Source organism: Artibeus jamaicensis, unplaced genomic scaffold (assembly GCF_021234435.1).
Source record: "Artibeus jamaicensis isolate MK-2021 breed Jamaican fruit bat unplaced genomic scaffold, CSHL_Jam_final contig_384, whole genome shotgun sequence".
NCBI classification, from domain to species: Eukaryota; Metazoa; Chordata; class Mammalia; order Chiroptera; family Phyllostomidae; genus Artibeus; species Artibeus jamaicensis.
This window is the reverse complement of record NW_026521810.1, coordinates 9433737-9457744: the sequence shown is the minus strand read 5'-3', so window position 1 is coordinate 9457744 and position 24008 is coordinate 9433737. Positions and strand designations below refer to the sequence as shown.

The 24008-nt window shown below is 42.2% G+C and overlaps 1 protein-coding gene across 6 annotated transcripts in view; it reads left to right on the top strand.

Moving 5' to 3' along the window:
* The window catches only part of AFF3 (ALF transcription elongation factor 3), a 593859-nt gene that overhangs the window by 476737 nt on the left and 93114 nt on the right, over positions 1-24008 (top strand). For all 6 annotated transcript variants that reach the window (XM_053664620.1, XM_053664619.1, XM_053664618.1 and 3 more), the window contains one exon: positions 16806-16846. In XM_053664620.1, coding sequence (XP_053520595.1) covers positions 16806-16846 — 41 coding nt within the window. The remainder of the gene's footprint in view (positions 1-16805; positions 16847-24008) is intronic.

The following is a 24008-nucleotide window of genomic DNA, read 5'->3' as shown; positions in this document are numbered from 1 at the left end:
GATACATTTTTTTAAAGCTGAGCCAAGTTTTTGTTACTGGTGCATATCAGTACTACCAAGACAGACTCTCCACGTGGAGAACAGAGGGGCCACGCATCCTCAGCTGATGGGCACACTCCCCTCCAGTACAGCTGCCAGCCAGCAGGGCCGCTGGTTGGCAGAGGAAGTGGAATTCTCCCTCCAGAGGATGCTCCTATTTAACGCAGAGGAATAGCCCTTTGTCCTATGTCTTTAACAGTTTTTTTTCCTCGAGAGCTTTTTCAGAGGTGTAACCGTCCAAGAGTGGATGCTCCCTGGAGTGTACGCTATCAGTGCTGTCCAGGCTTCGGTGGTTTCATACAGTAAAGGCTTGAGCTGAATCATTCAGGTGTTTGGTCCAGACATACACTTGGAAAGTTTGGTTTTGCTTGTGTTTTTCCAAATATTTTTCAAGTGGGGCTAGTTATCGCATAAGAACAGTTTTTCTCTGGAGATTCCCTTAGCCTGTTGTTTCTACATGGAGCACAATCATTTGTAGTAATTCAACGCCCACAACACTTCCTAGTTCCATCGCGACTCAACCTGTAGCTGACGGGTTGTGCTGAGTGGAACAAGACCATCTTCCACAAGTGGACAGGACAGTCCCCAAAATGTCCGACCACCAAACATGGCTCTGTTTTCACTACAAAAGTGTGAGAGTGCAAATTAACCAAAGTCTCTCTCTGGGAGCTTTGGTGCAGCAGCATGTCTCTGGGTACCTCTCCCTTCCACCTGGACTTTATTCTTAAAGTCCAAGGCAGTTAGTTCACGGAAGAGAGTAATTACAACATACTACGTGAAAACCTTTCATGTGTAACCCATAAAGGTGTGGTCACTTGAGAGGTGAAAATTCTAACACCAGCAATAACGCAATCAGAATTGGTTCAGCTTTCTTTTACGTTATATAATTGATTTGCAAAGTGCAATTCTGAAAATGTTTCCTAACCATTGCAAACCTGTTTTCACCTTCAACTATTGCTATTTTGTCTGAGTAAAAAGAGACATTTAAGTGAAACATAAAGACAAACTTAAATTTTGGCTCTTCAGACACAGGTTGCATGTTTAACAAAACTATCAAATCATTTATGTTACTTCTGTCTTGCCTTTATATGAGAACAGAGTAACATGTGCATTCCACAGCGTAGGCCTGAGTTGCATTCATAATAATCAGCCACCTACCAAGGTCAGTGGAAAGTGAATGGGACTCCACCAAGTATCATATCGAGGTAGCATAAGAACTTGGCTCAAAGCTCCAAAAGGCATTTGGCAAACCCAACAAAGTGGAAGGTGACTAAACCCACTATCCACCTGCTGTGCCAAAGATGAGCATTGTTACTGAGCCATCACCATGTTGGCTATACTCTAGGTCTGGCCTGCACTGAAATTGCCCAGTGAGATGAGTTCCAGGAGTATGTGGTGACCAGAGCCCTGAGGAGCAGGCCACCAAGCCCAGGTACAACCTGCAGGACTTAGATTGCATCATGCTTCATGCCCCAAATTTAACCTTCTACTCTCAATAACCAGAAATTTAAATTCCCATGCTATCTATCTCTAGGTAGGGCATCTCCAAGCAACTCAGCCATCATCAGATATGCTGGTTATTCTAGTGCATTTGCTTTCACTTTGACATTGTAGATGTCAGATAAGCACACATGTGCACATGCACACACTCACATTCACTCATGTGGAAGGCACAATAGCCTTGCCAGTGCTCTGTCCCAGAATCCAGGTCTTTCTGCCAGTCTCACAAGTCTGACAACTGACCACCGAGCTTGGATCTCCTGCCATCATTCAGCAGCACCAGTGGGTTGGGCCCATTTGCCTGAGGAATCCTCAGCAATCTTTCACCTGCCTGGACCTGACCTAGGCAGGCACTTGCTTTGTTTATGCCGTCCTGTTGTGGTGAGGCCAGGTGTAAAAAGAATTCTCCCCTAGGAGTTTCTGGCAAGCTGTCAGACAAACAATATGATTTTACCTATAAACTTCTTGAGGAAAAGATACTAGTCCCAGAAAACTGAAACCCTCCAATCTTCTTTGCAAATGCTAGTCTAAGAGACAATGCCTGCACTTCCTCTTTTTAGCATCCCCTGAGAAAGCTTGGCTTGTGTTAGCATCCACTCAGTGTCTTATCGGTTCTCTCTGCACTGAAACTGGCAGAATTCAAACTTTGTCCAGTCCCCTTCTCCGCACCCTCTGTCCTGAATTACGCAATGAGGCCAAGGCAGGGTTGGGCTTGTCTCTGGGGTCTGCCCTGTCAGCATGAGCAAGCCAACCTTGACAAACCTGGACAAAAATACTAAAGTAGGTTAACAAAATTGTGGGGGGCGACTTTCCTCACAAGTCCCCCTGCGTGCCACGGATGAGAGTAAATATGACCGAGACATGATGTGATCTGCTTGGGGAGGAGAAGTGAGCAGTGGCCAGTTTCTCCTAAGAGAAAAAGGCTTCAAGCCCCCTCCTCCAGGGCCTTTTATTGGGTCATAATACACAGGAATACAGGGCGGCAAGGATCAAACAGTAGATAACATTTCAAAGAAATCTGAGGGCTTACTATGAGTCCAAGTCTGTCAGGAACAAAGTTTTAGGGTTTCCTGCTCGAACCCTTAACATATGAATGAAAGCACTCTTGGCAGAGCAGATTTCACAGGTTTATCAGGAAGTCTTTGTGATGCCAGATTTTCTCCCAGGACACCCTCTAGCAAGGCAAGGAGCTGCACCTCTTCCCAACAGGTATTCAGGCTTAAGGGGATTAGAGCCAGGAAGCGCTTCTCCCAGAGAACATGGGGACTTGAGCTATGTCAAAGCACCGGGTGGGGGGAGGGTGGAGAGTCCATTGCTCTTTGTTGCATCCCCCCCAGTCCTTCCATGAAGGCCTCCCCAAGTGATCGAGTCTGGCTTAGGTTGCCCCCTGCTGTGAGGGGTCTTACCCATCATTGACTTCCGACCAAGCTTTGGGGGCAGGAAGAGGAAACTGAGGCAGCGTTTGCTACCAGAGACAAGCTTTGTCTCCTGCAGCTCAAACTCCAAAAGTCATCTCTCGCCCTTAGCCACAAGGGGTCAAAATACAATTCCTAGAAGCAGGCAGAGCGGTCTACAACACAAAATAGTTTATATTGATATAAGTTGATATTATAGACATATATCTGAGTGTAAAACTATTAAAGTTTATATTTCTATATCCTCCCAAACCCTCCATTTTTCCTTTCTTTTCCCCTTAAAAGTGTTGTTTTTTAAAGGTATATTTTATTGATTATGCTATTAGTTTTCCCAATTTTCCCCCTGTGTTCCCCCTCCATCCTGCACCCCCCAACCCTCCAGTGTTTCCCCCCTTAGTTCATGTCCATGGGTTGTACCTATAAGTTCTTTGAGTCCTCTGTTTCCTAAATAATTTGGACCTCTCCCCAGCTATTTTATGCCTACTAATTATGCTTCTTCTTCCCTGTACCTTCTCCTTCCATCCCTCCCTTCCCCCTCCCCACTGAAATCCCTCCATGTGATCTCCATTTCTCTGATTCTGTTCCTGTTGTAGTTGTTTGCTTAGTTTTTCTTGTCATCGTTTTTCTTTCTTTTTTTTTTTTAGGTTCATTTGTTGGTAGTTGTGAGTTTATTGTCATTTTATTGTTCATCTTTTTTATCTTCTTTTTTTTTTTTGGATAAGTCCCTTTAATATTTCATATAATAATGGCTTGGTGATGATGAACTCCTTTAACTTGACCTTATCTGGGAAGCACTTTATCTGCCCTTCCATTCTAAGTGATAGCTTTGCTCGATAGAGTGTTCTTCAATGTAGGTCCTTGATTTTCATGACTTCTAATACTTCTTTGCAGCTCCTTCTTGCCTGCAAGGTTCCTTTTGAGAAATCAGCTGATAGTCTTACAGGAACTCCTTTGTAGGTAACTCTCTCCTTTCCTCTTGCTGCTTTTAAGATTCTCCCTTTATCTTTAGTCTTGGCTAACTTGATGATGATGTGCCTTGGTGTGTTCCTCCTTGGGCCCAACTTCTTTGGGACTCTCTGGGCTTCCTGGACTTCCTGGAAGTCTATTTCCTTCACCAGATTGGGGGAGTTTTTCGTCATTATTTGTTCAAATAAGTTTTCAATTTCTTGGTCTTGGTGTTCCTCTTCTCCTTCTGGCACCCCTATAATTTGGATATTGGGATATTTCAGGTTGTCCCTGAGGTTCCTAAGTCTCTTCATTTTTGGGGATTTGTGTTTCTTCATTCTGTTCCAGTTAGATGTTTATTTTTTCCTTTCGTTCCAAATTGTTGCTTTTGATTCCTGGTTTTCTTCCTGTCACTGTTGGTTCTCTGAATATTTTGCTTTATTTCATTTTTAGTATCTTTCACTTGTTTTTTCATTTTCTGACCAAGCTCAATCATTTTTGTGATCATTTTGATTACCAGGGCTTTCCATTCTCCATCAGATAGGTTGGCTATCTCCTTATCACTTAGCTCTCTTTCTGAAGTTTTACTCTGTTCTCGTATTTGAGCCATATTTGTATGTCTCAAGGCACCTGTTAAGTTGTAAGGGTACAGGGCCTTAACTGTTCACCAGGGCAGGGCAACCCTCCTTGCTGCACTGCCGTGCTGCCTGTGGGGCAGGAGCCAGAGAGGGAACAGTGCAACTTCCCTGCTCGGTTCTAGCCCACTTTCCAACCAACTCTCATGTGAGACTGAGAGTTTCTCCCACCACGGCAACCACCATAGTCCACAGTCAGCTCTGAGTCTCAGTTTCCAATTCAGCCAGCTCTGCTCATGTGGTCTGCCACCTCACTGGGGCTTCTCTCCACCAGCCCCGCCTGCACGATCAGCTGTCTTGTGGTGAGTCTCTTCTTTTTGTGTCTCTTCTCCACCCACCATCTTACTGGTCTGGTTGTTCTGATTGACTGTTTCTTTAATTCCTTAGTTGTCAGAGTTCCATGCAGTTTGATCCTCTGGTACTTCTAGTTGTTTGTTGATTTTAGATTGGTCATTATCTTCCTTTTGGTTGTGCAAGGAAGCAAAGGGTTTCTAGCTACACCTCTATCTTGTCCAGAACTCTCAGGAGTGTTCTTTATTTGCATTACTGGAACTTTTAAAAAATGCTTATTTAAATAATGGAAGGAAGGGAGTACAGGAAGAATGTAAGTTCATTGCTTTATATAAGAAAAGACAAGGAGTTATAGAAAAACAGGTCTGGAGGTGGGAGGAGGAGAGAATGGTGGGCTGGAGTTTTGGAGGAAAGAGTGAGGAGAAGGGAAGGAGGCAGGGGGAGAAGAGATAGGAGGCAGCTGCTGCACGGTGGGGGGGTCAGGCAAGACAACGAAGTGCAGAAGATTCTGAGGGGTACTACGGGGTGTGTAGCCCATCCCCCTTGACCCTTTGGTCAAGACCCTTTGATATTTACCTTATTTTTTTCCAAGGCTTTTATGGAACTTTCATGTTTCTCTCAGATGCAAGACCTTGCTCAGACTGGTCCCTGGTTTCGTTGTTTTACATGTAAAGTAGGGATAGAGTCACACCAAACAGCTAACAGTAACCGTGGTGGGATGGAGGCTGTTTTTTGTTTTGGTTTGCTGTTGTTTGGCTTGTTATATGTAGTAGTTTTTCCTACAATAAACACATACCACTTGGACAAGAGAAAATTATGTAAAAATTGGGACCTAGAGTTTAAACTTGTACCCCTAATTATGTATGACATACAACAAAAATGTTTGAAATTGAAGATGTTTCTATATTGTTACTTGTATAATTCTGTCACTTCTCAAAGCAACCTAACCATTTTGAGATTATTAGTAACAAGCAAACTAAGCTCACAGTCAATAGGGTTTTGTGAACATATTCTTTAGGAGCACAAAATATTTATGTTTTGGGGACAGAAGGTTAGAAGCTGATAATACCACCTGTTCAGTGGGGATCACAGTAAGTGGGGACCCCTTATTTTTGTTACCTTAAAGAAGCCTTTACAGAAAAACACTGGTAAAAAAGTTATTTTCTTATAAGGAAAGCAGTTTCATAGAGATTGCTGTTTTGATTTTTAACAAAATAAAAGCGCGGCTAATGTTTGTCCGATCCTTTTACCTAAAACAATAGTTGGTAATTATTTAAAAGCAAAATATTGTCTTGTTAATTCCTTTAAACAAACAAATAAAAGAATGCTTTGCTTGTAATTGTACTAACAGAAGCTTGAATAAATTTTAGAATCTATCTTAAAGACTAAACCCCAATTACCAGTTTTGAGTTCTCAAAACGTTTTTTGCAATGAGGTCAAATTGAGTGAATGAATGAGATAAAGGCTAATCTGTCACCCACCATGGGGTCAGGAGAGGTTCCGTTCGGGCTTCATCATCTGGTGATACTGTATTTGTCAGACATTTGCATGCCCTGTGCTGTTGCTTAGACCTTGTAGCAAGGGTTTTTCAGTAATGTAACTGGTACCCACCTCCTGTTCTCAAGGAACTGATTGGGATCTGGCCTCTCTATCACTGGCTGTTTATGGGATAAATGTCCAGCTACCCAGGTAGAAGCAGCTCATTAGAGTGGGACAGTGATGCCACATCTCTTGAAATACAAATTGCTCCCCATGACCTGGCCAGGAGCTAAATACTACCCATCTTACTTCTACATGTCCCACACCCCCTATGCACACACACACACACACACACACACACACACACACACACATTATGGCAAACACTAATAGCCTCACACGTGGCCATGGGTCTTTCTACCACAATCCTTCCACTTCAGACTGGCCTCTCACTCCTGTATCAGCCTCCCCTCCCAAAGCCATCCTGCATCAGTCCACCGGGACCCTCCAACCCCCAGTGTTACCCTCGTGATAGATAGTAAGGCCCACCGTCTAGGGGGCCCTGGCTCCTCTGAGAGGAATCTGATAACAGTCACTGTAGACAAGGGACAGCCTCCATTGTGCTCACATTATCACCACACCTTTCCCTTCTCTCTCCTAACTCCTAGCAGCTGCTAAGTTTGTATTTGAGATAGAAAAAGAAAAAAAAAAAAAAAAAAACAGGGCCTGGAAGCAGAGGGGACCACATGGCAGGTGTCACAAACTGTTCATAGTGTATCCCCAGTGAGTAAAATGTACTGGAAATTCTCTTAACCACTTTCAGAAGATCTGAATTGCCAAACTGAGACTATTACTGACCATTTGACTTCAAACCAGGCTCCCGAATCAGTCAGTTGGTAATAGGATACAGATGGTGACATAATGTCATCCAGGCAAAATTCATCTGGTATTGTAGATCCTAACCAGCATTTTCATAGGAGATAATAGGTGTTCCATAAATGTGTATTACTGTCTTTATTGGATTTCTGGTATGCAAAACTAATCTAAGCAATCCAGTGTATTGAAAAAAAAAAAACTAGTCAAACTTTCCCCAAAGCAGAAGAACATAAAATAGAGAAAGAATATATAGCCAAGAAAAAAATGTGTTTTTTAACAAACCTCTTAGATTAGAGCCATGGAAAACACTAGGTTAGCCAAAAAGTCTATATGTTTTTTTCTGTTAAATTAAAGACACATTTATCATTTTCACCAATAACTTTGGTGATTTGGATGTTTTGAGTACATCAGCTATCTCCCACGTGGTATAATGTTGATTGTTCTCAATTAATGTCTCAATTTGAGCACTATCAACTTCAACTGGTCTGCCCAACCATGGAGCATTGTCCAGTGAGAAATCTCCATCACAAAACTTCACAAAGCATTTTTAAACACATTCAGTCGGTCACAGCACCTTCCCCATAGACCCCACAAGTCTTTTTTATATTGCAGTTGTGTTTGTACCTTTCTCAAAATACCAGTAAAAAGCATAATATGCCAAAAATCTTGCATATTTTCTTCCATCTTCAATATTAAAATGGCTGCACAAAAATTCACCAATTTTGATTGTTTCTAAATACATGCAGATATGACAGCTGTCACAATACAATCTAGCAAAATTGTTTCAAATGAAGTTAAAGACAAGGCACTATTAGAGCCATCTTACAGGAAAAAAAAACAAATGAACTCTTTGGTCATCCCAATAGTAGTTCCTGCAGAAGTTACCTCCTCACATCCTAACTATTGATTGGCAGGTAGATGATTCACTACATGCGCTGTTGATCATAAGGAAGCTCTTTCTGGTGGGGGTGGGGGATGAGCTAGGATCTTCTGCCTTCAGTGATCTTCCAAGATCTTGAGGAGCCAAGGCTAAAATTCTCATGAAGCAGATCGCAAACTTTTCAAGAAAGAAAAGAAGCCAGTGCTCATCCAGGTTATAGATGAGGAGTTCTGAGAAAGGTCAACAAAAGTTTATGTGGTCAAGGAACACTTACAGGAAGAATCTAAATAGAAGGACACATGCCTGGGTTGCAGGCCAGGTCCCCAGTAGGGGACACAGGAGAGGCAACCACACATTGATGTTTCTCTCCCTCTCTTTCTCCTTCCCGTCCCCTCTGTCTAAAAATAAATAAAATATATATTTAAAAAAAAAAAGAAGAAAGGAACAGCCAGAAAGAACCAGAAAAGCGACAGAAGCATTGGCTTGACTTACCAAGACACCAAGAACCGAAGTGACCTGTCTGCTGCTGACTCCATTCAGAGCCCTTTGCTTTATTGACAAGCTCCTCAGCTCCTAAAATTCTGTCTTCTTATCCTGATCTTACTTTTATTTGCACAGAGTCTTCTTTTTCAGAGCAGGCATATAGCCCAGTGTGTCAGAAAAGCAGTTTCTTCCTGTTGTCCCTAACTATCCCTAATTCTCATCTGGTTAGCATACCCTTTCACTCCCCAAAATATTTTTATTTGGATGATGATATATAGTGTCATCCCTGACTCCACCTGACCCCTGCAGAAAACAGAATAAGGGCAAAGTCTACTGAACAGAATGCTTCCTGGAAAGCATTTCTAGGCATCTGAAAATGCAAAGTACATATTATTACAGAGGGAAAAAATAGAAAAAGCTCTTTCCTTTGCCTTACAAATATTACTAAATTTGTTGAACATCAAATAGAAGATCACAACGGAAAAAGTTAAAAGACTCATCAACCAGGACTCAAATGAAAAGCAACAGCATAGAAATAAAGTTAATGAAACAAAATGTATTGATAGATGTAGAAGGAATTTAAACAGTTGAAAATATTCATAAATACAAGTCTCAACTTAGGAAGAATGGAAAAAAGAAAAGTAAGGCCTTACAAGACAGAATGCCTGCAAAGATACAGGATTTGACATAAATTTCAAAGCATACTTCAGTAACAGCAAAACACAAGTGACCTAAAATGAGCTGTCATGACATTTATTCAAGTAGTTAAATGTGGATGAAGTTTTCTCACAGGTGAGGCAAAATGATGAAAATCACTGCTACAGAGATGCCACTTTTATTGTCAGAAGAAGAAGCCTGATAGTGTGAATAGCAAGGATGGAGGTTATGCATATGTGGAATGCACAAACAAAAATGTGTTCTAACCAGCTGAATCCTATACCTACTTCTTTTAGAAGAAGAGCAAAATGTAGATGAGGAACATTAAGCCATATATCTCCTTCTTATGACTGTTATTGGTCAACAGTATGTCAGTGTTTGGTACTTCATTGGAATTTAACAGCTGTGATCTCACATATCCAAGTATGGATCTCCTACTCAACACTCCTACATCTCCTACTCAACATCTCCACTTGAACATCTTAAAAACAGCTTGAACTTCACACACTCAAAGGTAAACTCTACCTTTGCTCTGCTCCTGCACCCATCTTTCCTGTCCCAATCAGTGGCTCACTATCCATACCGGGGACCCAAGCAGGTACTTTTTCTCATTCCTGCCACCAAACTTGGTCTGCCACATCCAGTCATCTCCAGTGCTACCACACATTTATCTTGCCTGGATTAATGCAACAGCCTTAAACACTGCCACTTCCTACCCAAATCCATTCTCACACAGAAGCCAGAGTGAGATTTGAAAAATGTAAATCACTCCCTACTCTTTTTTCTTTTTAATTATAGTTTTCTCAGAAGATACAAAGAATGTACAGGCAGGTCCCATACATTCTTTACCCAACTTCCCCTAAAGTAAATAATTTAGTCACTTCTCATCACCCTAATAGAGCATACCCAAAATTCTTAACTTGATCTCCAAAGCCATTGGGATCTGCCACTGTACTCACCACTCACTGAGTTCCTTCACAGTGACCTTCTTCTAGTTCTTCAACTGAGCAAAGGATCTAGGCCTGCCTGGAGCTCTCTCTTCCCGACCTGCCCTCATTTCTCTGACTCAGTAACTTTTCATCCTTCAGGCATCAGCTTAGTTGTCCCTTACTTAATGAGCCCTCCTCAACCACTCATTCCAAGTGAGGTCCCCTTCATATTTTCTTTCATAGTACCCTCTCCTCTTCAGTCATAGCCCTTGAAATCTAGATTGTTTGTATATGTTTAACTTTTTATGGCTGGCTCACCTCTAGACCCTAAGTACCATATGGTGAGGGCCTTCTCTATGTTGATGTCGCCCAAGCCAAGCCTGTTACCTGCATATATAGGGACTTAAGGTTGAATTATGGAGCTATCCACTTGTTAGTTCTGTTTCTATCAAGTAAGAAAGAACTAGACCATCCTGGCACCCCTCTGATTTTAGTGTCTTCCCTTTGCCTTCCTCCCCATTCCAATATCCATGAACTTGTCCTGTGTTCCACCCAATTACAATAAGGGCTCACTTAATTTTTTCTTTGATTTCCCTTCGATCACAGCTTGTGACTAGTAATTTATTTAGTTTATATTGAAACCTGAATTTCTGATTATGTTCCCAAGCACCAAGCTTGCTATATTAAAGACAGACAAAAGATGGCATTTCTTGAAGAGAACTGGGAAAATGATTATTTCTGGCAGAAAACTTGTTTTGTCTCATAAACCTAATGCTTTGAAGTCATTCATGAATGAGTAGTGAACTCAGGAAAGATCAATGAAGCATTCCCTTATTCCTCCCAACCTATTTTGCTGAGAACTGGATGAGAGGAAAGTTACTAGAGGAGGTGATGATTTGGGAAAAGAGAAATATGGTTGCTGTAACAGACAATCCTTGAAAGAAGGAAATTGAGCAATTCATCTAGTTTTCTCTGAGTCGATTTTCAAGTTTCAATTATGAGTCACCTAACTAAATTTTTCTCTGTGATTTAATTCCAGTGTTTGTTTATTTTATTATTTTTCAACAGTAAGAGAAAATAGTGTCCAAAAGCCAAAGTATATTTAAAAGAAGAGCAGTAAAAAAAACGGACAGTATTTGCTTTGGTACATGACATGCAATTTTAATTTAATGCCATTAAGCTTTTTAAAGCTATTATTTAAACTTTAACACATTCTTATTGCCTTCCTTGATGGACGATGAGCCATCCTCTGTAAAGTTTTTAATTATGTAAAGTAACTGCAAATTAAGTAGTACAATCAAAATCAGGCATTAAAAACTGTGGTGTAGGTAGTTGATGGTGCTGGTACCACATTGTTAAGTATGTGGAAACATATATCATGTGGACAGGTAGAAGAATGAGGATCACACGAGATGGAGGCATAGGTAGATATACTGTGCCTACCAAAAGAAGGACAACAACAAATTTAAAAACAAAACCAATCAGAACTGCCAGAAAGTGGAACTGTATGGAAGTCTGACAACCAAGGAGTTGAAAAAGAAATATTCATCCACACCAGTAGAAGGGGTGGAGATGGGCAGTCCCTGCAGAGAATACTCCTGGCAAGGCAGCGACTGGCAGACTAGGGTGGTCCAGGCAGCAGGTGGTGGAGTGGGAGGTTCCACATATGAGTACTGATAAGCCAATAGGAACAACTTGGGAGTGAGACAGACCACGCAGCCCAGGGTTCCAGCAAGGGGAAATAAAGCCTCAAAAACCTCTGACTGAAAAATTCTATGGGGGTTGAGGCAGTGGGAGAAACTGCCAGCCTCATACAAGAGTTCATTGAAGAGACCTACAGGGTCCTAGTAACCCACCCACCTGAGAATCAGCACCAGAAGGGCCCAATTTGCTTGTGGGTAGTGGTGGAAGTGGCCGAAAGCCCCAGAGAGCTAAACAAATGTCATTGATCCCTCTAGGCCACCTCCCCCACATACAGCACCACAATTCAGAGACATGGATTGCCCTGTCCTGGAAAATACCTAAGGTTTCACCACTTATGAATAACAGGTGTGCTGAAACAAAACAAAAAGTCCCAAATGAAAGAACATATCAAACCTGCAGAAAAAATACAACTAAGCAATAAAGAGATAGCCAACCTGTCAGATGCACAGTTCAAAACACTGGTGATCAGGATGCTCACAGAATTGGTTGAGTATGGTCACAAAATAGAAGAAAAAGTGTAGGCTATGAAAAGTAAAATAAAGGAAAATGTATAAGGAACCAACAGTGAAGGGGAAGAAACTGGGACTCAAATCAACAGTTTAGAGATAAAGGAAGAAATAAACATTCAACTAGAACAGAATGAAGAAACAAGAATTTTAAAAAATGAGGAGAGGCTTAGGTACCTCTGGGACATCCTTAAACATTCCAACATCCAAATCATAAGGGTGCTAGAAGGAGAAGAGGAAGAGCAAGAAATTGAAAACTTATTTGAAAGCATAATGAAAGAAAACTTCCCCAATCTGGTAAAGGCAATAGACTTCCAGGAAGTCCAGGAAGCTCAGAGAGTCCCAAAGAAGTTGGGCCCAAGGAGGAACACACCGAGGTACATCATAATTACATTAGCCAAAATTAAAAATAAGGAGAGAATCCTACAAGCAGCAAGAGAAAAGGAGACAGTTACTTACAAAGGAGTTTCCATAGCTGATTTCTCAAAAGAAACCTTACAGGCAACAAGGGGCTGGCAAGAAGTATTCAAAGTCATGAAAGGCAAGGACCTACATCCAAGAAGACTCTATCCAGCAAAGCTATTATTTAGAATGGAAGGGCAGAAAAAGTACTTCCCAGATAAGGTCAAGTTAAAGGAGTTTATCATCACCAAGTCCTTATTGTACAAAATGTTAAAGGAACTTAGAAAAAGAAGAAGATCAAAAATGCAAACAGTAAAATGACAACAAACTTACAACTATCAACAACCAAACCTAAAAAAACAAAAACAAAAATAAACTAAGCAAACAACTAGAACAGGAACAGATTCACAGAAATGGAGATCACATTGAGGGTTGTCAACAGGGAAGGGGAGGGAGCAATGGTGGAAAAGATACAGGGAATAAGAAGCATAAATGGCAGGTAGAAACTGGACAGGGGTAGGTTAAGAATAGTATGGGAAATAGAGAAGCCAAAGAACATATATGTAGGACCCATGGACATGAACTAAGGTCGGGGGAATGTGGGTGGGAGGGGGTATACAGGGAGAAGGGGAATAAAGCAGGGGGAATAGGACAACTGTGATAGCATAATCAGTAAAATATATTTTAAAAAAAGAGTGAGAATCACAGCAAACCACTGTTTAGTGACTGGTGGGATGCCCAGTATCTAAGCTCACAAGGACCTTCTGGACCCAGCATCACATCCACCTGCTAAAGGAAAGCAGCCTGTGCTCCAGGCTTCCAGCTCAGCTTCTATTCGAGAGCTTGGCCAACGGCAGTCCTGTCAGGTTTCCTTAGCAGGTACCACCACCTGGGCTGCACCACTCCAGTGATAGCCCAGCAACTGAATTTCTTGGTTTTTGTTTGCTTTTTTTGCTTTTGCTTTTTAAATAATTTTCTTATAAGATGCACATTAACAAGCCCTGTGTTTCCTTATCACAAAAATCAGCAAGAATATTTGGAGGCAGGAGAGGAAAATGTCAATAGACTTTTAAAATATTGGCAGCCCTGGCTAGGGGAAAATTTAGATGCCGTGTTAAAGATCTCTGTTGAACTTTCATTCACATCTCTTACAATTTTTGTTTCCTGGAAGAGTCATTCTCCAGTGCCTTCTGCTGGGACTGAATTAATAATGCATGCCATCTTTCCTTTAGGGAGTTCAAAATACTTTTTGTATATTTAGCCAAACAGAGCCAGGAGTAGAAAGTTAGGTTCTTTTCAAATGTAGCTGCCAAAAATGAAAGCCATCTTGCTGAATGGTAAGAGAAACCTTTTAGAAGACAAAACCTGGGGACCTAGATGGCTGCCCGTCACCTGCTGGGTGCTTTTGTGAACGCTCTTGGGCTGGCCCTCCAGGAGAGCACAGAGGGAGGGGGGAGAGGAGAGAGAAGAAGTACCATCCTCTGACCTATGGGAGGGGCTCCTGGTATCCAAGTCTTCCCTAGACTTTCTACCTTTTCCCTGCCTCATTCTACTCCCTAATACAGGGGTATCAAACTCATTTTCACCAAGGGCCACATCAGTTTCTTGGTTGCCTTCAAAGGGCCAAATGTAATTTTAGGACTGTATAAATGTAATTACTGCTTAACAGGTAAGCAAGAGCTCAGCATTGCCACCAAGTAGAAACAAGGCGATGGGCCAGATAAAACAAAGTGGAGGGCCAGCTTTGGCCCACAGGCCTTGTGTTTGCCACCTGTGCCCTAAGGTGCCCTCATCAAGAGATAGCTCTGTAGATAATTTTTCCTCTCTTGAACTTGGGAAGACCAGGGCATTTGGGCCTTAATTCACTGGAATCGAGGGAAGAAGGAGTGGGCAATAGCCCCATAGATTATCCACATTACCCTGGACATTGGCTGACTACCTCCCTCATCATCCCATTTAGGACAGAAAGAGCAGTTTGGAAGCTGGCACTTGAGAGGCCCACAACATAAATAAATGGTAAAACCTCTCTCAGAATGGAAGACTTTCAATGCCAAGTTCAACAGATTTTTATGTTTTTTCCTGAATCAGTGTGGTTATATCACTTGTGTAAATTGTTGACATTCCTGTTATTAATTTAGTTTTGGTTCTGTTTACCAGGCCCAGAAGCTAATGATCCCCATGTCACTTCTGTCAGATTTCTTTCATTTCTTTGCTGCAGTGTTCTCCACAGAAATACCCTTGTCATTTTAAGGGGATCACTCTTCTTGTACAAGGGACCCTTTTGATCTTTGAAAGGCTCTAGCATCCCTGGCCCCAGGCATTAATTGGCAGTAGTGATCTCCCTCACTATTAACACACAGAAACACCCCTACTCAATTCCAGACACCCTGGGGGTTTGGAGAAGTGGCGCCCCAGTTGAGAACAACAGAGGCCTGAATAAGCCCTTGCTCTACCTTGTAGTCCCGTATCACCAATGCCTCTTTCCCCCTGAACACACACCCCTTCTGTCTTTAAAGTTTTGCTCAAGTAGTAGTGGGAAGGATTCCCTAATTGATTCATTCATTTAACATTCATTCATGAGATATTTACTGAGCACCTACTAACAGTCCCAGGCACTGATTGAGAAGCTGATGGTCCACCAACCATCAACTATCACTCATATCTGTACCTCTTTCTTCAATTTTTTATTTGCATATTAATTTATAAGTTTCTTCAAGTCATCCCTGGACTTTATTATGACTTCCTGCCTAGGGATTTAGCTCCTCCAAGACTATGACTACTTCCTCTGCCTTTTCTTTATCCCTCCTGGAGCCACAGTCTCTGCAGTAGTCTCCATGTTGTAGAAATTCAGCAAGTGTTGGACTGATTGCATGATCCAAGACATGCATTTATCCCCAGGAGTAGATGTCATTTCTGTAATAGGAATCATGGCTCTTCTGGGTCATGTTTTCTAATCTGAAGATTCTGTCTGTTTTGTCTGCTAACAAAATGTAATGAAGAATAACATGGGAAACATTTTGGTGTCCCTGGTAAACAGTAAGCTTGACATGTGTAATGGACAAAGTTAAACAATCATATGCACTTCTTATTTCTTGGCACACCCTGCATAAGCCTCAGTCCCACAGGCCATGCGGTGGTCCCCTCCCAATAATGACTTCTGAGACGTAGCTCAGAGTGTGCCCTCTGCCTTCTGAAGCCTCAGAGTGCTCAGCCATGGAAGGCAAATGGACAAAAAATAGAAGGAAAGTGAGTCCCAAACTGGGAAAATCTGATGGAGCAATGGAGGTCTTTTATTTACTCTTTTTTTGTGTGTGTTTTATGAAAATTTTCAAAAACAGAAAAATATCTAGAATAATATAACAGTCCTCAACAATGTGTTCATCACCTAATTTCAATAGTTACCAATCCAAGGACATCATTTCATTTACATGCTTACCCAGTCTCCCTTCCTTCCAAATATGTTGTTTTAAGGCAAATCCCAAAACTATATAATTGTATTCATAAATATTTTGATATGAATCTCTAAATTAAAATTGCCACAAAATCATTGCTTAAAAAAATAAAAAATCTCATATCATCACATCTCCAGTCAGTGTTCCAATTTACAATTGTGGTAACTTTCTCAATAAATCTGAAAACTGGGTCAAAAATTATACTTTTATTGGGAGAGATGCCATAAAGGAACTAAAACAGATCTTTCTTCTTGCAGGAAAGTAGAATAAAGCAATGATAAAGTGATTTCAGGGAGTACAAATAAAATAGTTCTGGCTCCGGGGCGGGGGAGGGGGTGTCTCCTGAGACCTGTCTAAACTCACCAGTCCAGTACTTACCGCCTCCCCTCCCCACGCTCACCCCCCCGGTGGCAGCTGGGCACTGCAAGGGGTCAGTTAACTCTTCAGGAAGTTCATTTCATAACATGACAGAGCTCTTACTATGTTACTAGTAGTTTAATGTTTGGCCACATGGCAAAAATGTGTGTGACACAGGTCTTTTTTTTAAGTGTTGATTGAGCACATAATTTAAAAGTCAGAATATTAAATAAACATCTCTGCCCTTTCTTCCAGCAGGCAGCCCAGAGAACCGCTCTCCACGCTCTGTCTGACAGGTATGTTTTGTCATTTTTATGAACTATAAATTGCCTTATGAAACATTGAGCCCTATTTATTGTGGCATATAATTCATAATCGGATTTTGTCCCTCAAGTATCTGGGAACTGGGATGTTAAACGTTTTGCATGCTTGGATTTGTCATGCCCGTGTGGAGTTTATTATTGCAAAAATCTCCTTGTTGTATTTCACAGAAAGTGTGGAGAGTCCCTTGTTGTTCAATGAAACAAGAGACAAGGAACTGGAGAAAAGGCCTGAATGGCGCAGTAAATTCTGAACTCTGGTATTGGTTGAGATCTAAGCTCATTTTTCAGCAATAAGTACTTCATTTATTTTGAGATGCTTTCTGCAGACTCTTTCCATATCATTTCCCCGGGAGCTATCTGTCTTTTGATGAGATTCTCTCTTGAAATACTTTATGCATGTCACCCAATTCACAGTCCTGAGTGCCTGACTTTTTACTCTGTGCTTCGGCTGTTTTTTCTGACTTGTATCATTGAATGAGAGCTAGAAACCTAATCAACTAACACACTCGAACTGTATTTCACATCCAGCTTTGCTGTATAAAAATGGTTGAACAGGAATCTATAGTTAACTTTCTAGAACCAATCAGGCCGTTTTTTATTTTGGTCGTGTTTTTTTGTTTTATTTTTTCACTTGCTAAGGTGGGGTGCGCACGTGTGCATGTGTGTGTGTTTCTTAAAGAATTGTCAGATGTAAAGAGGAAGTCCCCCAGCCTGGCCCATGTGGCTCGGTTGTTTGGAGCATCATCCTATAAACAGAAAGGTCTCAGGTTTGATCCCCAGTCAGGGTACATGCCTGGGTTGTGGGTTTGGTACCTGGTCTGGAACATGTGCAAGGAGCAAGCAGTCAACGTTTCTTTTTCACATCAGTGTTTCTCTCCCTCTTTCTCTCTCTCCTTCCTTTCCCCTCTCTCTAAAATCAGGGAGCGTGTGCTGGGGTGAGGATTTTTTAAAGATGAAGCCCCTGTCTCTCCACAATGGAAGTTCTTACTGTGTCAGAAGCAGCTAGCAATGTTCTTCCCCTAGCCGGCTGGTGGTCACCTCCATGTTACCTAGTGAACTGTCACCACCTCCCCTTTCTCCCCAGTTCTTTTTTGCAGAATGAGTGGTAATTGACAGTGTAAACGAGATCAGTTCAGCTTCTCCAAGGTAAATGCTGCCGCTTGGGCATATTACCTGTGCACGTGGGTGAGAAGTGTTTTCTCTGTGGTGGCAGGCCGAGCCCCAGTGTGTTTATTTCAAGTGAAAAGCCTGCCCCATCACAACCACACAAGCCAGTGTGCTAAGAGTGGCTGCCACGTGACTTTCTGCAGTTCCTACTGGGATTCTCACAAAAGCTGATGACTGTAGTGCTTTTGAGGCTATTGGTGGAAGGAGGAGAGACTCTGGACTAAACATTTAAAATCCGACACAGTAATTCTTTTTCCCCTTTGGTTTCTTAAATAAGTGATTCCTTCAACAAAAGGCACTGAGAAGCAAAAGAAAGCCCTGTTTATAATGTTACACCATTGCCAATGGTTACAAGGTTTCTTTTCAGGGTATTGAAAATGTTGGAAAATTAGATCGTGGCAGTGGTTTCCCAACCTTATAAATATGCTAAAAATCATTGCGTCTCATACTTTAAATGGGTAAACTTTATGCTGTATAAATTACATTTCAGTAAAGCAACATATTATAGATGCAAAGTGTCAGTATGACCTCTGGTGGAAAGAGTCAAAACTTCTTTGAGGAAAGTATGCACTCCCCTTGGAGACCCGGGTGCAAAATACAATGAGATATCAGAAACCAGGAGTGATAGATACATTCTGAGGCTTCTTCCCAAAAGATTCATGACCCTGTCCTGTGCAGAAAATGGTGCATGGATTTTCATGAGGAGATACATGAGTTCTCTTCGACTCTGTTCTCGTATCCTCTCCAATTCCTCCCTGGTCAAGCCCAACAGTTAACAGCTAGTAAGCTAGCACCTCAGCCCCTGTGAAGTGAAGAGCACAGTGAGAACAAGGTCCATCCCCTGGAGACGGAGAGACAAAGGCTCCCGTTGTCATTGCTCTTATGAATTTCTCTGCCTTTAAATGTAGTAAAGCATCTCCCTCCCCGCCTTGAATATAACAGTTTTTCTGTTCAAAACTGGGGGAAAGTGGCTCACTTCAAAGTAATGAGACGACTTTGTCTGCTGTTCTAGCCACGTGGTGGCGTGGCACTATCTTCTGTGTTTTTCCTGTTCCGTTTTGCCATATGAAAATTTCCCTAAGTGCAAAGCATCTCTAATCATTCGGAGGTACAATTTAAAACCTTTCTTCAAAATAAGGACTTAAAACACCTACTGAATTAATTGGCTTAATTTTTTCTAGTTTTCTTAACTTAGAGAATGCTAATTTTCAAGGACAGAAGTCACTTTCTATCACCTTACTTAATCTGTTGAATAAACCGGTATTTTCCATAAAGTGATTGGCATGACTCCTCAGCAGACCACTGCATGAACTTGCCTAATATTCTATCTATCAGAGGAACCACCTTAAGGTGGGAATGGAACTGAGTAAAAATTCGCTTCAGGTTCTGACCTACCCAAGGTGGAGAGCTAACCCCAATATTTCTGGCTGCCTATAGCCCGGTATTCATCTAGTGTACATTCATTTGCACAAACTATTCTAGTTTCTAAACTATTACTTTTTGGCATGTTATAGCTCTTGATATAAAAATTCCATAGGCAGCTTTTTCTCTTTAATCCTAAAAACATAGAGGACTTTTTAGTGTCAACAGGTGCTCCCTCTGGTGTTGACCAGAGCAGCCCAGGCTGGCTGAGGGGGGGCCACCCGCACAGGCTCCTCGCTTCCGCATCCTGCTAGTGTGCTCAGCTGCGGGCCCGTCTCACTTCCATTTAGCCATGTAACTGCCTTGTGTCCACCAGGACATCTGATACAGGAGTTCGAGCTGTTTTGTTTCAAGATGTGCAACTCGATGGTAAAATAGGATTTGTTTGACTGGGGGTGTGGGGGTTGTGCGTTTACAGCATAGAAATCCTGTTCTCTGCCTCCAAGTCTTCGAGACCGCACCTAATGAGACTAGTTATAAGGCGAAGGGGTGGCATTTTCCTTTCCTTTCTGAAGACCGTAGAAAGCTCATCCCTTCGAGGTGTGAGAGGGAAGAGACTATCCAGATGCCTTCTGAAGGCCAGTCTTGTCTGTCTTTTCATTTCTCCAGTTTCCTGGTTTAAATCGGCATTCTAGGAGGAATTTAATATCTGGCAGTTAAGACCATATGCTTTAAAGTTTAGTGACTCCATAATAATCAATACACAACCTTGATAAATTAAAACTAGAATATATTTCCTTACCTAAATTTCAGAATCATCTGTGGTCAACCCCAGAGAAAACCTTTGGCCTTGCTCGATTTTTTTGTCTGGAGGGGCTTCATTTATGATTCAGCCAAAACAGCTAGAGTGTCCACAGGTCAGCACAGAATCCAGTGGCAAGGCAAATCTGGGCTTCAGCCCAACCCACTTACCACCCTGCAACAACCAGAAGGGTCACATGGAGGTGGAATGGCCTGTTTTTCATTCTTTCCTACCATCAACTTTAGAATGTTTCATCTATTTTATGCCATTGAGTGTCAGCTGGCATGCCAGAGGCCCAGTGATGCCCCAAATAATGAAAAGAATCAGAGGACCAGGGCGAGAAGAGGGAGCAAAATTCTCAATATCATAAACAAGCCAGTTACGAGAAAACCTCAGTTTGCAAAGGGACACTACTTTCTACTTACACCTTGCAGTGTGCCTCTCAAGCGTCCGTTCTTCTTATGAATGATTGTGTTGGGCAGGGTAGAGAGCGGCAGAGGAAAACGGGGATACACGGGCCTGAGGCTTACTTATAAAGCTGTGTCTAGTGTAGCCACTGCACTGGGAAAGTGCCTCATTGCCAGGAATGTGGAAAATATGCAGAGTCCTGGAGGAAAGGGAAGAATGTGTGTGCGGCATATGAAGTGGCTCTGGATATGATTAACTTCCCTTCCTAAGTAGTAAATAGCAGATAACTGTGATAAAAAAAAAAAAAAAGGATCTCTATGATTTATCAAGCTGAGCAACTGTGCACTTGCAGAGAAGCTGGAGGTCAATCTTGAAATCTAGGGCAAGATGAGCGAGAGGACATTGTGAGGACTCAGAAGTTAATCATCCCCTTGGACTGCCGCCATCTGTCTCAGAGAGACAGAACCTCTGCAGAGCGAGCAGAGATGCTTTATTGCAGGTGATCCGGAATTCATATTTGCTGTGAAACCTCAAGCATCATTTGCAGTAACTTGGGTTTTATAAAAACAGAGCCTAATTTCATATGAATAAATCACATTCATCTAGAAATATGAGGAGCTGCAGCGGGGTGGGGGGGCAGAATTGAGCTTGACTTAAAAAAAAAAAGAAATGAACAAGAAAGCCAATGTGAGAACAGTTGTTGGAGCGATGGCACTTGGAGGGCATGAACAGCCATGTGGTTAAATTGTGCATATAATCATCTTCTGAAATGTCAGCCTGTGACTGCAGAAATGGCTGCATTTTTATAGCCTTGGAGATACATCACCAGACTGTACCCTGTCAGCCCATCTGGCAATATTTCAGGGCCAGGATCCATTTATATTGAAACCCAAACAACTACCATTGATTTATTCATTTATGCCACAAGTATTTATTGAGTGCATCCTGTGAGCTCAGCCATGCGCTGTGCTGGTGTAGGGGTGCAGGGGTGAGCGGGAGCAGCCATGCACCTCCCCTCTGGGCCTCACCATCCAGAGGGGTGCTGGCTCAGGCATTTGCCACTCTCAGTTTTGCTTTCTCAAATAAATCTCACCCATCAAATGTCCTCTCCCCATTAGGGAGAATATGAAATTAACTAAGTGGGGAATAACATAAAATGAAGAGGTTTTACTTCCTCTGAGTCTGGTCTGCATCCAAGAGCAGGACTGGAAATGTCCCCAAAGGAAGGTGGGGAGAACTTTTAAGAAAGCTCTAAATTTCCAACTTAGAAGATGCCCAGGAGGCACACCAGAGAGTAAAGGTCAACCCTGGGGACCCGCAGCAGTCTCTGGTCTCTCCAGTGCAAGAGACTCTTTATAATGAAATTCTTCTGGCAGGTATACCATGTAAATAAAAACTTCTTAAGGAGTTTTAGAGTTCAGAAGCACTGTCATATTGGCAACCACCCTGCGAGATAGGAAAGACTTATTTTACAGACAAGAAAACTGAGACTGGGAAGGTGACGGGACTCACCCAAGTTCACAAGGTAGCAGGTGGCAGAGCTGGGGCTAGACTGCAGGTCCTCTGACTCGCAGTGAGTATAACCCTCTCGTCCTTCATCACTCAGCATGGAAGCAGGCTGGATGGGGCCATGTAGATTCTGACAAAGCGTTTATTCAGTCTGCACTAAAACTTTCTTTGTTCCTACTAGTAATAATAATCATAACATTTCTGGCTTAGTTATCTTTTTATCCTTAGCGCCTAGCACAGTTTCTGGCAATTAGGAGACAGAACAGTGAACAAATGAATGAAGGTTTTAGGGTTAAATGATGACAACTTTGGATTTAAAGTAGAAAACGCTTTCCTGAAACTATGGCTGTCCACTGCTGTAGCAGACCACCTCAGGGGCAGTTGGACAGTCAGGGGCTCATCGCTAAGGGTCCACAGGGTCCATGCCTATAAAATGGGAGAGAACTGAGAAGCACTATTAACTGCCACATGGGCGTGAGGGGTGGGAAATGGAATTATTTTTACTAATCAATCCAAAAATAAGCAAGAAAGCTTCAAAAACTTCAAAAGATTAAAATTGCAATTAAATTAGAGTGGATTAAAGTAGAAATCCATAACCAAAGTGATGCCATAGAGAGCTTTTCTGCACAAAGAGGGAGTGAAGGCCATAGCCTCTGGTTCCTCCCCCATCCTTGGGCTTCACAGTGTCCACAGCACTTAAAATACCCTCCCATCTTATCTCCACCAACTGTTCATGCTTCCTTTTATCCTTTATCCACTTGATGCATATTACAGTTATGAGCTCCTACACTGGTCTCCACAGGAGATACAAAAATTCCTTTGCGCAGAGCCCACTCTACAGGAACTTACAGTGGTAGAGGACACGTAGACGCCTACATGACCCCTGTGTGTATGAAATGTGGACGCGTGCACACAGTCATCAGTCTTACTAGTACATCAGTCATATGTAGAGACTACGCTAAGCATTTCACAGTGTGACTTCATTTAATCCTCACAACTTCCCTCTCAGCCAGGAAGGAGAAATTCAACATTAGGACATGAAAGAGATGACATTTTCAGTGAAGTTTCATTTCATTACATGTTCCAAATACTCTCTCTAAAATCCTAGTAAATCTGGGTTTCCAGAGATATATGACTAACCCCAAACCTCCGAAAAGATCTGTCTGACTCTAGTCAGTGCTCTTAGCTGCTCCATAACACTGTCCACACCCCCCCCCATAAAACAGAAAATGAATATCACTGGCAGGGTACAGGTATAACACTGAAGTACTCTCAGAACACAGAGAGAGGCAAGCGGGTGGAGGCCTGTGAGGTGGGGTGTGACAGGTGAGTGTCATCAGGTCACCAGGATGGAGAAGAGAAGGGCCAGCCTTCTCTGCAGAAAGAATAGCCCAAGCAAGGCAAGGCTAAGGAGATGAGCAAGAACAGCAGGCTCTTCATTGTTCAGGGCGTGGGCACCGTAGGAAAGGGGTCTGGGAGCAGGCGGTGGGGTGCGGGTTGCCTAAAGTTCCACAGTGATTCCCCCATGTGTGGGGTCAAACCTCATCTTCCACAGAAACCTTAAGTAACAAATTTCTCTGACTCCCACAGCTCCTGTTCTTTCAGCACCTCATGTAATTGCTGACACAGTCATGCCTCTACCTTCTGCTCCCTTTACGTATTTATGTCTCAACAGAGTAGAGAACAGGATACACATCTTGGATTTTAGGCAGCTCTATATATAAAATGACTGCTCAAGGTTCCCGGCTAGCTCAGTGGGGAGAGCACGAGACTCTTAAAATGACTGCTCAGTTATGACTTATCAAATGCCTTTCCAACAAGAAAGATCAACAATCCAAATTATGCCACTCATCTCTGCTCTCTTGGTGAGGAGGGAAAACATACCAA